We start from the raw sequence: 12,666 nt of genomic DNA on the forward strand, positions 1-12,666 counted from the left end.
AATAAGAGAGACCGGGAGCAGTTTGTAAAGGAAGAGTGGTCTAACATTCCGGCTGAGAGGTGTAAGAAGCTTATTGATGGTTATAGGAAGACACTGATTTCAGTTATTTTTTCCAAAGGGTGTGCAACCAAATATTAAGTTAAGGGTGCCAATAATTTTGTCCAGACCATTTTTGGAGTTTGGTGACATTATGTCCAATTAGCTTTTTTTCCTCCCTTTTTTGGTTTAGTTCCAATACACACAAAGGGAATAAACATGTATATAGCAAAACATGTGTTACTGCAATCCTTTTCTGTGAGAAATACTTCATTTTCTTGAGAAATTTCAGGGGTGCCAACATTTACGGCCATGACTGTTGTACCAATGCAGCACTCTTAGTACTCATACAATAGCCACACAACACTCCTATAATAACATTACAATATCCACACAATACTTCTATAGTACCCATAAAATACCCCCACAGCACTCAGATAGTACTCATACAGTACCCACATACCAATCATATCCAGGAATATGATATCCCTACAGCACTCATATAGTAACTATATTTTACCCACAGCACTCCTACAGTGTCCATATAATACCCACTTATATAGTACCCATACAGTACCCCCACAGCACTCATTTATTACCCATAAAGCACTCACATAGTACCCATCCAGTAACCACATAGCCCTGGGATAGCACCCAAAAAGCACTCTTAGCGCTCATATACTACACTTACAGCACTCTTAAAATCTATATATAACCCACACAGTGCTGTTATAGTACCCATATGGCACTCATATAGTACCAATATTGTACCCACACCAGGGAGGTGCACAGACATTTGGGGGGGGGGGGGGCAGGGGCTTATGTAGAAAAAGGGGGCACTTTTAATAAAAAAAAATAAAAATAAATGTTTGTATAAACCTTACACGTTACCACAACACAATTCCTGAGTTAAAGGGGTACTCCGCTGCTCAGCGTTTGGAACAAACTGTTCCGAACGCTTGCGCCGGGAGCTTGTGATGTCATAGCCCCGCCCCCTCATGCCGTCACGCCCCACCCCCTCAATGCAAGTCTATGGGAGGGGCGTGACATCCGTCACGCCCCCTCCCATAGACTTGCATTGAGGGGGCGAGGGGTGACACCATGAGGGGGCGGGGCTATGGCGCCGGCTCCAGCGTTCGGAACAGTTTGTTCCAAACGCTGAGCAGTGGAGTACCCCTTTAAGGGATATCTGGCAGTCATGTCAGCTGATTGGGACTAGCATCACCCCATGGAGGTCCCAATTAGTAAGTGCATTATAGGGCAGGTACCTTAAAAGGCAGGGGCTCAAGTCCCCTTTTCAGCCTGTGTGTACCCAACACTCTTAGTACTTATCTACTACCCACAGTACTCATTAAAGGAGTAGTCCAGTGGTGATTCAGTGGTGAGCAACTTATCCCCTATCCTAAGGATAGGGGATAAGTTGCAGATCGCGGGGGGTCCGACCCCTGGGGCCCCCCGCGATCTCCTGTACGGAGCCCCGACAGCCCGCTGGAAGGGGGCGTGTCGACCTCCGCACGAGGCGGCGTCCGACACGCCCCCTCAATACAACTCTATGGCAGAGCCGAAGCGCTGCCTTCGGCAATCTCCGGCTCTGCCATAGAGATGTATTGAGGGGGCGTGTCGGCCGCCGCCTCGTGCGGGGGTCGACACCCGCTATCTCGGGAGAGAGCCGGGGCCCCGTACAGAGAGATCGCTGGGGGCCCCAGCGGTCGGACCCCCCGCGATCTCAAACTTATCCCCTATCCTTAGGATAGGGGATAAGTTTTTCACCACTGGACTACCCCTTTAAGTACCCACACAGCATGTATACAGACAGTACTATATGAACATAGTACCCTCACTGCACCCACAAAGCACAACACACACTACCATATAGCAACCTCACTACACACATCCATATAGGGGGGTGTTTTGCTCACACATGTCTTGTACAGGGCACAATTCTGATAATAAGAATACTGTATACTGTATATAGGGATCTGTTTCTTATGCCATTTGATCTTCTGTGATCTGTATAATATTTCATGGAAAATCCTTAGATGAGAGCAAAAAAAAAAAAAAAAAAACGTATATATAATGATAGAAAATGTAGATCTTACAATATTAGCAGCGGCTCCAGTGTGACTATCGATCCAGATATATAGGAATGATGTGGTCTATGTTTCTATCACTAGTGCCCTCTAGTGGCCACTTAGATCACTACAACCGTCAATATTGATTACCGTATTTTTCACCATATAAGACGCTCTGGCATATAAAACGCACCCAATTTTAAAGGCTGAAAATCTAGAAAAAAAAGATTCTGAACCTTCAACCTGCAGACCTCCAGATGTTGCAAAACTACAACTCCCAGCATGCCTGGACAGCCGCTCCGGACCGTCACCGCTCATCACCGCTGCCCTGGATGTCGCCCTCGCTGTCGCCGCGTCCCCGGGGTGTTCCCGTCGCTCCGGAACGTCTCTGGTGCCGGGTATCCTCGCTCTCTGTCGCCGCCATCAGGCCACTACGCACGCCGCTCCTATTGGATGACGGGATGGCGTGCCCGACGACGTGATGACGACGAAGGAGAGCGCCGGCCATGCAGGGGATCCCGGCACGGAGCAGACACCGAGGAGGCAGGTAAGGTCCCCCCCAATGTCCTGTATTAGCAGCGGGTCTCGGCCGTTGATGGCCGCAGGGACCGCCGCAATATACGGCAAAAAATAAGGTATTTAAATAGGGTTTGGTGGTTTTCTGATTTTAGGTGAAAGTTACGCAGCTTTCTAATATACTTTTGGGGAGATTTATCATGTGCCTATTATAATACTGGTCTCTTATGGGGCAGATGTTCTTTGGGGCTCCTTTAGGCACCAGGGCCCCAATGCGACTGCTACCTCTATAGCTACGCCCCTGCTACAGGGGCTGTAAAGTTAGTGTAGTTCATAATATAGTGTCTGTACCTGTGTTTCATGTCTCGCAATTCTTATGTAATTTTTTGCCCCAAGGTTTATTTTTTAGCACCATACAAAATGATTGTCGTCTCAGGTTTTCCCAGGTTGCAGTGTGTCCCAAAACATTACATCACTAGTCAGGTGATCAGATGGAGCCTTTCTTTGCTTCAGTGGGTGGAGCGAACACTGGGTGGGAGGGAGATTATTCTGCAAGAACTGTAGTTTTGCAACAGCTGGAGGCACCCTGGTCAGAAAACACTGGTCTATTCCATGAAAAAAGGATCACAGGTGTGTTTCAATGGGTGAGGTGGCTGATGTGTGGGAGGGAGAAAAGTGACCCCACACAAACAAGGGATCATGGGACTTGTAGTTTGAGAGAATAAACTCAAACAGGAAATTCCCAGTTCACAAAAAGCTAGCCACAGTATTATGGTAATCTCACAACATAGCCATTTAGCCCCAAGACAAGCGCAGATCCTTCCTAAGCATGTCCATTACTGTCTGCCGGGTACGTACTAAAATCTCCTTATGGTGGAGAACCCCTTTAAGGACACTTCTCATTTCAAAATAATGGTGTCCATTATGGTGATCACCAGAAGGGTTAGAAGTAAGGGTTGGACCCTAACCCTAATGCTATACTGGCATTAAAGGGTACCTCTCATCAAAAAAACTTTTGATATATTATAGATTAATGTATGCAGAATAACTTTACAATTGCATGTTATTAAAAAATATGCTTTTTTATATTTAATTTTCCACTTTGAAGAAATGACCACTAGGGGTCTCCCTACCAGTCCTGGCAACAAGCATTTCTGACTCATGCTGGAGTCCTAAACACTACGAGCTGCCAGTCTGCTTTGTTCACAGCCTGTTTGGCTGTGAACAAAGCAGGCTGGCTGCTCTGAGTGTTTAGGACTCCAGCATGAGTCAGAAATGCTTGCTGACAGGACTGATCGGGAAAAATACAATAGAAAGAAGCATATTTTTCATTAACATGCTATTGGAAAGTTATTCAACATTCATTAATCTAAAATATATCAAAAGTTTATTTGATGACAGGTACCCTTTAAAGGGGTATTCCAGCAAGAAAAAAATGCCACCAAAGGAGGATAAATGAGAGAACCGAGGGGGGTGGAGGATGGTAAGGGATGATCTCTGAGGTCTCTTAGGACTGTATCCAACGGTATCTAAGCTCATTAAAGGGGTATTCCAGTTAAAAAAAAACTTTTTTTTTTTCATATCTACTGGCTCCAGAAAGATAAATAGATTTGTAAATTAATTCTATAAAAAAAATGGTAATCCTTCCAGTACTTATCAGCTGCTGAAGTTGAGTTGTTCTTTTCTGTCAGTCCACAGTGCTCTCTGTTGCCACCTCTGTCTGTCTCAGGAACTGTCCAGAGTAGGAGCAAATCCCCATAGCAAACCTCTCCTGCTCTGGACAATTCCTGAGACAGACAGAGGTGTCAGCAGAGAGCACTGTTGTCAGACAGAAAAGGACAACTCAACTTCAGCAGCTGATAAGTACTGGAAGGATTAAGATTTTTTTTTTATAGAAGTAATTTACAAATCTGTTTAACTTTCTGCAGCCAGTTGATATGAATTTTTTTTTTTACTGGAATACCCCTTTAATGAGCTTAGATACAGTTGGATACAGTCCTAAGAGACCTCAGAGATCATCCCTTACCATCCTCCACCCCCCTCTATTCTCTCATTTATCCACCGTTGGTGGCGTTTGCAGCTACAGCTCTGCAGCCTGATGAGAGATCCGCACAATGTCCTACTCACCGGCCCGGTGAATAGAGTCCTGAAAGGGAAAAGAGCCGAACACAATGGCGATTTCATCCAGTGTCTCAGCACCTGTAATGGTGTTGTGTAAAATATATTCACCGCTCAGTCATCACCGCCGATTTCCCACCAATCTCGTGTGTCAGCGGCGGCCATTATGTGCCTCCCGTAGCTGAATGGCCCCATGTCAGGGTAATGAAACGAAATTACAGCACCGCTTGAGTCATTCTGAAGCCGTCCCCATCTGGCTGTCATTAACAACAGATAGGAACCAGTTATGGGGGACTTAATGCAAGATCTAATACTGGACAATGGCCTAAAAACTTCAAGATGTGAGCGTGACCTCCTGCGCACCCGCTATTGTAAGTTTCGGAATTCTTCAGTACCTACCGTAGATGCAGGATATGATACTGCTATGTGTATATGCCCAGTGGTTTCAAACTGTGGCCCTCCAGATGTTGCAAACCGTACACGTTTTGATACGGTTAAGTTCGGTTTGGTGGAATCCGTTTTTCATCAAAAACCTGATACGGAAACTGAATTGCAAAAACGTGGTGTGAATGGCGCCTTATACTAAATAAATACAGAGAAATAATGAATAACGAACCCAGATAGAAATGTCAGATTCTTGTCGAGCTCGTGCAGTTTTGTCTCAGATATGTAAATGATTACAGGTGTAATCTTATTAGACACAGGGTCCTGCCACAAGAGGCAGCAAAAGTACTTTCCCCTCTGCCCTGTAAAAAGGCTCTCACAGGGTACTCTTGGGTAGTGTACCTCTTGGCGAGAGATCATTGACTACTAGATATGGCTCTATGATGCACTTGAAGACAATTTGTCAAGTTGAAAGACTTTGAGAGGGGACACATCATTGGACTGAGAGAAGCAAGAAGGCCGTTGCGAAGAATTGCCCCCATTTAGGCCAAGCTGTTAGGAAATGCTGGGAGCAGTGGTTACATGATGGCCCAGACAGACTTCCAGTAGAGAGGATCCTTTGATCCGCCAACAAGAACAAGTAACTCCACAAAGTAACCACAAATTCCTCGTCCACCATGCCGACACAGGTGGGGACTTCATTACACACCCCTGACTCTTCATTACACAACCCAATCTCTTCATTACACATCCCTGTCTCTTCATTACACACCCCTGACTCTTCATTACACAACCCTATCTCTTCATTACACATCCCTGACTCTTCAGTACACAACCCTATCTCTTCATTACACACCCCTGTCTCTTCATTGCAATACACATCCCTGTCTCTTCATTACACACCCCTGACTCTTCATTACACAACCCTATCTCTTCATTACACATCCCTGACTCTTCAGTACACAACCCTATCTCTTCATTACACATCCCTGTCTGTTCATTGCAATACACATCCCTGTCTCTTCATTACACACCCCTGACTCTTCATTACACAACCCTATCTCTTCATTACACATCCCTGTCTCTTCATTGCAATACACATCCCTGTCTCTTCATTACACATCCCTGTCTCTTCATTGCAATACACATCCCTGTCTCTTCATTACACACCCCTGACTCTTCATTACACAACCCAATCTCTTCATTACACATCCCTGTCTCTTCATTACACACCCCTGACTCTTCATTACACAACCCTATCTCTTCATTACACATCCCTGTCTCTTCATTACACATCCCTGTCTCTTCATTACACATCCCTGTCTCTTCATTACACATCCCTGTCTCTTCATTACACATCCCTGTCTCTTCATTACACATCCCTGTCTCTTCATTACACATCCCTGTCTCTTCATTACACTCCACTGTCTCTTCATTACACATCCCTGTCTCTTCATTACACATCCCTGTCTCTTCATTACACATCCCTGTCTCTTCATTACACATCCCTGTCTCTTCATTACACACCCCTGTCTCTTCATTACACATCCCTGTCTCTTCATTACACAACCCTGTCTCTTCATTACACACCCCCGTCTCTTCATTACACAACCCTGTCTCTTCATTACGCAACCCTATCTCTTCATTACACATCCCTGTCTCTTCATTACACATCCCTGTCTCTTCATTACACACCCCTGTCTCTTCATTACAAATCCCTGTCTCTTCATTACACAACCCTGTCTCTTCATTACACATCCCTGTCTCTTCATTACACATCCCTGTCTCTTCATTACACTCCCCTGTCTCTCACCACACACACCCCTGTCTCCTTATTGCACACCCATCTCCTTATTACACCCCATGGCTACTTATTTCACCCCATGTCTCTTCATTAGACGCCCCTCACTATTCATTACATACTTCTATCTCTCCATTACACACCCCTGTCTCTCACCAAACACACCCGTCTCCTTATTTCACCCCCTTGTCTCCTCATTACACGCCCCTGTCTATTCATTACACATCCTTCTCTCTTCATTACACCCTCCTGCCTCTTTGTTACACACCCATGTCTCAGCTCAGACCATTCCTAGGCACTTAGCAGAAGGAAATTTGGTGTCGCTGTGTCCATAACATGTCCAAATATTGACAGTCAGCCACCATCACCTTCATCTAAAGCGGTGTCATGAATGAGAAACCTGGATTGGTAGAGACTGAAAATGTATCGTCTTTAGCAACGAATCCAGATTGTGTTTAGGATCCGATGATGGTCAGGTTCTAGTATGGAGGCCTTTACTCCTGCCTCTGCTGTGGAGCGACACACTGCCCCCTGTTGGTGTGATGCTATGGGCAGCCATCACATAGGACAGTGAGTCACCCCCTAGTAGTGATAGGAGGGACACTTACAGCTCAAGAATATTTGCAGAACATCCTGCGCCCACATGTGTCGTCTCTCATGTCTTTCAGTTGGCATTTTTCAGCAGGATTATGGTCGCCACACACAGCAAATGTTTCCAGGAATGTCTTCACCAGATTGTAACAATTCCTTGTCCTGCCCCGTCACCAGATTTATCACCAATCGAGCATTTATGGCGCCAGCTTCAGCAACCGACAAGTGTGCAGGATCTACAGGCAAATGTAGGCAAATGTAGACAAATGCACTGCAGGATGCCATTTGGAACCTGTATGCCTCTACTTATCTCGACTGTATTTCATCTTGTATCCAGGCTAGATGCGCCCAACAGGGTACGAGAGCCTCCATGTATCCCAAACATATCTCATATTGTATCCAGGTTAGATGCGCCTAACAGGGTACTAGAGCCTCCATGTATCCCAAATGTATCCCATCTTGTATTTGGGTTAGATGCTCCCAACAGGGTACTAGAGCCTCCATGTATCCCAACTGTATCCCATCTTGTATCCAGGCTAGATGCGCCCAACTGGGTACTAGAGCCTGCATGTATCCCAAACGTATCCCATCTTGTATCCAGGCTAGATGCGCCCAACAGGGTACTAGAGCCTCCATGTATCCCAAATGTATCCCATCTTGTATTCGGGTTAGATGCACCCAACAGGGTACTAGAGCCTCCATGTATCCCAACGGTATTCCATCTTGTATTCAGGCTAGATGCGCCCAACAGGGTACTAGAGCCTCCATTTATCCCAACCATATCACATCTTGTGTTCGGGCTAGATGCGCCCAACAGGGTACTAGAGCCTCCATGTATCCCAAATGTATCCCATCTTGTATCCAGGTTAGATGCACCCAACAGTGTACTAGAGCCTCCATGTATCCTAAAGGTATCCCATCTTGTATTCAGCTAGATGTGCCCAACAGGGTACTAGAGCCTCCATGTATCCCAAAAATATCCCATCTTGTATCCAGGCTAGATGCGCCCAACAGGGTACTAGAGCCTCCATGTATCCCAAACGTATCCCATCTTGTATTCGGGCTAGATGCGCCCAACAGGGTACTAGAGCCTCCATGTATCCCAAATGTATCCCATCTTGTATCCAGGTTAGATGCACCCAACAGTGTACTAGAGCCTCCATGTATCCCAACGGTATCCCATCTTGTATTCAGCTAGATGCGCCCAACAGGGTACTACAGCCTCCATGTATCCCAACCATATCCCATCTTGTATCCAGGCTAGAGGCGCCCAACAGGGTACTAGAGCCTCCATGTATCCCAACCGTATCCCACCTTGTATCCAGGCTAGAGGCGCCCAACAACTTCAGTGCTCCCAAGTGCTCCCAACCCTCCATCGGCTGTCTGGGCATAATGGGAGTCATAGGTTTGCTTCTTATGCCAGTCATGTGATGTCACCAGTGACCCTCTTACCCCTGCCCCCTCTAGTGGTAATGAAGGCAGCCACAATTCTATAATCTATAAATCAGAAAATGAAAATATATAGTAAGGGTTTATTCTTGTTATGGGGCTTTTACACCTATGTAAACCACAATGTTCACATTCACTGACAGCGAACAGATATCTTGAAAATGCAAGGAACTGACTATAGAAATACTGTCTGATGTAATAACACAAATAAAACAAGCAGACCTGGTGGTATAACATATGTCATGGTATTAGCGCTGCGAGTGCGCTTACATAAATACAGCTTTCAATGGGTCTTTGAAATGAAAATTCCCGTCAGCATTAGGGCCGTCCCGCCTGTCAACAGCATAGTAATTCAGCAGGACATAACATATGTACAAATCCACATGGAATCCATTTTAGTCCCAGAAGTGCAGTAATAAATGGTGCATCATATGGCGATGAAATACAGAATTAACCAGACTCCACAGCTGAAATCTAAAGGGCGGCTCATTAGGGTTTAGAATCAAAACTGATTTTGCATAACAGCTCATTATCTGCCGCCATGAAAGGATATGTATTTATATAATGCGATCTAATAGGCAAAAAATATAACTAAAAGACTCCCTCAAGATACTGTATTAATGAGGTCCGAGGTGACCATTGTAAGCTGAAAACACCGTAACTTGAAAATTCCGCTCTAGTAATTGGTTCTAAAGTTTCAAAAGGTCACAAAAAAAATTATAAATGTTACACATAATCACAAGAATATAACTACTATAATACTGCCCACATGTACGAGAATATAACTACTATAATACTGCTCCTATATACAAGAATATAACTACTATAATACTGCCTCCTATGTACAAGAATATAACTACTATAATACTGCTCCCTATATACAAGAATATAACTACTATAATACTGCTCCTATATACAAGAATATAACTACTATAATACTGCTCCTATATACAAGACTATAACTACTATAATACTGCTCCTATATACAAGAATATAACTACTATAATACTGCTCCTATATACAAGAATGTAACTACTATAATACTGCTCCTATATACAAGAATATAACTACTATAATACTGCTCCTATATACAGGAATATAACTACTATAATACTGCTCCAAAATACAAGAATATAACTACTATAATACTGCACCTATATACAAGAATATAACTACTATAATACTGCTCCTATATACAAGAATATAACTATTATAATACTGTCCACATGTGCGAGAATATAACTACTATAATACTGCTCCTATATACAAGAATATAACTACTATAATACTGCTCCTATATACAAGAATATAACTACTATACTACTGCCTCCTATATACAAGAATATAACTACTATAATACCGCCCACATGTACGATAATATAACTACTATAATACTGCTCCTATATACAAGAATATAACTACTATAATACTGCTCCTATATACAAGAATATAACTACTATACTACTGCCTCCTATATACAAGAATTTAACTACTATAATACTGCTCCTATGTACAAGAATATAACTACTATAATGCTGCTCCTATATATTCAAGAATATAACTGCTATAATACTGCTCCTATATACAAAAATATAACTACTATAATACTGCTCCTAAATACAAGTATATAACTACTATAATACTGCTCCTATGTAAGAGAATATAACTACTATAATACTGCTCCTATATACAAGAATAGAACTACTATAATACTGCTCCTATGTACAAGAATATAACTACTATAATACTGCCCCTGTATACAAGAATATAACTACTATAATACTGCTCCTATATACAAGTATATAACTACTATAATACTGTTCCTATATACAAGAATATAACTACTACAATACTGCCCACATGTACGAGAATATTACTACTATAATACTGCTCCTATATACAAGAATATAACTACTATAATACTGCTCCTATATACAAGAATATGACTACTATATTACTGCCCACATGTACAAGAATATAACTACTATAATACTGCTCCTATATACAAGAATATAACTACTATAATACTGTCTCCTATGTACAAGAATATAACTACTATAATACTGCTCCTATATACAAGAATATAACTACTATAATACTGCTCCTATATACAAGAATATAACTACTATAATACTGCTCCTATATACAAGAATATAATTACTATAATACTGCTCCTATATACAAGAATATAACTACTATAATACTGCCCACATGTACGAGAATATAACTACTATACTACTGCCTCCTATATACAAGAATATAACTACTACAATACTGTTCCTATATACAAGAATATAACTACTACAATACTGCTCCTATATACAAGAATATAACTACTATAATACTGATCCCTATATACAAGAATATAACTACTATAATACTGCCCCCTATATACAAGAATATAACTACTATAATGCTGCTCTATATACAAGAATATAACTACTATAATACTGCTCCTATATACAGGAATATAACTACTATAATACTGCTCCTATATACAGGAATATAACTACTGTAATACTGCCTCCTATATACAAGAATATAACTACTATAATACTGCTCCTATATACAAGAATATAACTACTATAATACTGCTCCTATATACAGGAATATAACTACTATAATACTGCTCCTATATACAGGAATATAACTACTGTAATACTGCCTCCTATATACAAGAATATAACTACTATAATACTGCTCCTATATACAAGAATATAACTACTATAATACTGCTCCTATATACAAGAATATAACTACTATAATACTGCTCCTATATACAAGAATATAACTACTATAATACTGCTCCTATATACAAGAATTTAACTACTATAATACTGCTCCTATGTACAAGAATATAACTACTATAATACTGCTCCTATATACAAGAATATAACTACTATAATACTGCTCCTATATACAGGAATATAACTACTATAATACTGCTCCTATATACAGGAATATAACTACTGTAATACTGCCTCCTATATACAAGAATATAACTACTATAATACTGCCTCCTATGTACAAGAATATAACTACTATAATACTGTCCCATATGTCTGATAGTAAGATTCTCTTTGTTGCCCGTAGCAACTAATCAGAGCTCAGCTTTCCTTTTTACCAGAGCAGTAATGAAAGAGAGAAATGAAAGCTGATCTGTGATTGGTTGCCATGGGCAACACAGAGACTCTTGCTATAAGACAGTTAGGGCTTCTGTGTGTGGAGGACACAGGCTGCAGATAGCACTCTTACCACCAGGAGGCAGTGGAGTGAGTGCAGGGCCTGCCCTCCTGTCTGTCTCCTCACAGTCTTCTCTATGCCCCTCCTCAGTGTGAGGTGTCTCTTCAGGAGGAGCTCAGGGCTGACATACATTGTTTCCTCTGGTATAATTCAGTCATAACATTACGCTTATAATTTCTACATGGCAGCCATTGTATCCCTCCTCCTCTGTCACAGTGCTTTCTTCCCAAAAAAAAAAAAACAGCACCACACCTGCCCTCACAGGCTGTATGAGGTATTACAGCTCAACCTTATTCATAAACCGAGCTGCAATACCACACACAGCCTGTGGGGACAAGAGGGCGCTGTTTTAGTATAGGTCCTTGTACTGCCGTATGCCTTTGGGCTCCTGTACGTCTCAGATTAGGTTGTCCAAGATTAGGGCGCATTCACACCACGTTTTTGCTGTACAGTTCC

At 42.2% G+C, this 12,666-nt stretch overlaps 1 protein-coding gene across 3 annotated transcripts in view; it reads left to right on the forward strand.

Annotated features, from left to right (window-relative positions):
* Positions 1-12,666, forward strand: part of MEIOB (meiosis specific with OB-fold) — an 82,773-nt gene that overhangs the window by 20,516 nt on the left and 49,591 nt on the right. The window contains exon 1 of one of the 3 annotated variants that reach the window (XM_056533450.1): positions 12,214-12,353. The exons of 1 other annotated variant lie outside the window; for it this stretch is intronic. Coding sequence is in view for 1 of the 2 variants with exons in the window: in XM_056533448.1 (XP_056389423.1) it covers positions 12,287-12,301 (15 nt within the window). In the remaining variant the exon portion in view is untranslated. Of the gene's footprint in view, positions 1-12,213; positions 12,354-12,666 lie in introns of those variants that run through there. One more of the 3 variants, XM_056533448.1, reaches the window with a different exon arrangement.

This window comes from Hyla sarda, chromosome 8 (genome assembly GCF_029499605.1).
Source record: "Hyla sarda isolate aHylSar1 chromosome 8, aHylSar1.hap1, whole genome shotgun sequence".
Taxonomy (NCBI): Eukaryota; Metazoa; Chordata; class Amphibia; order Anura; family Hylidae; genus Hyla; species Hyla sarda.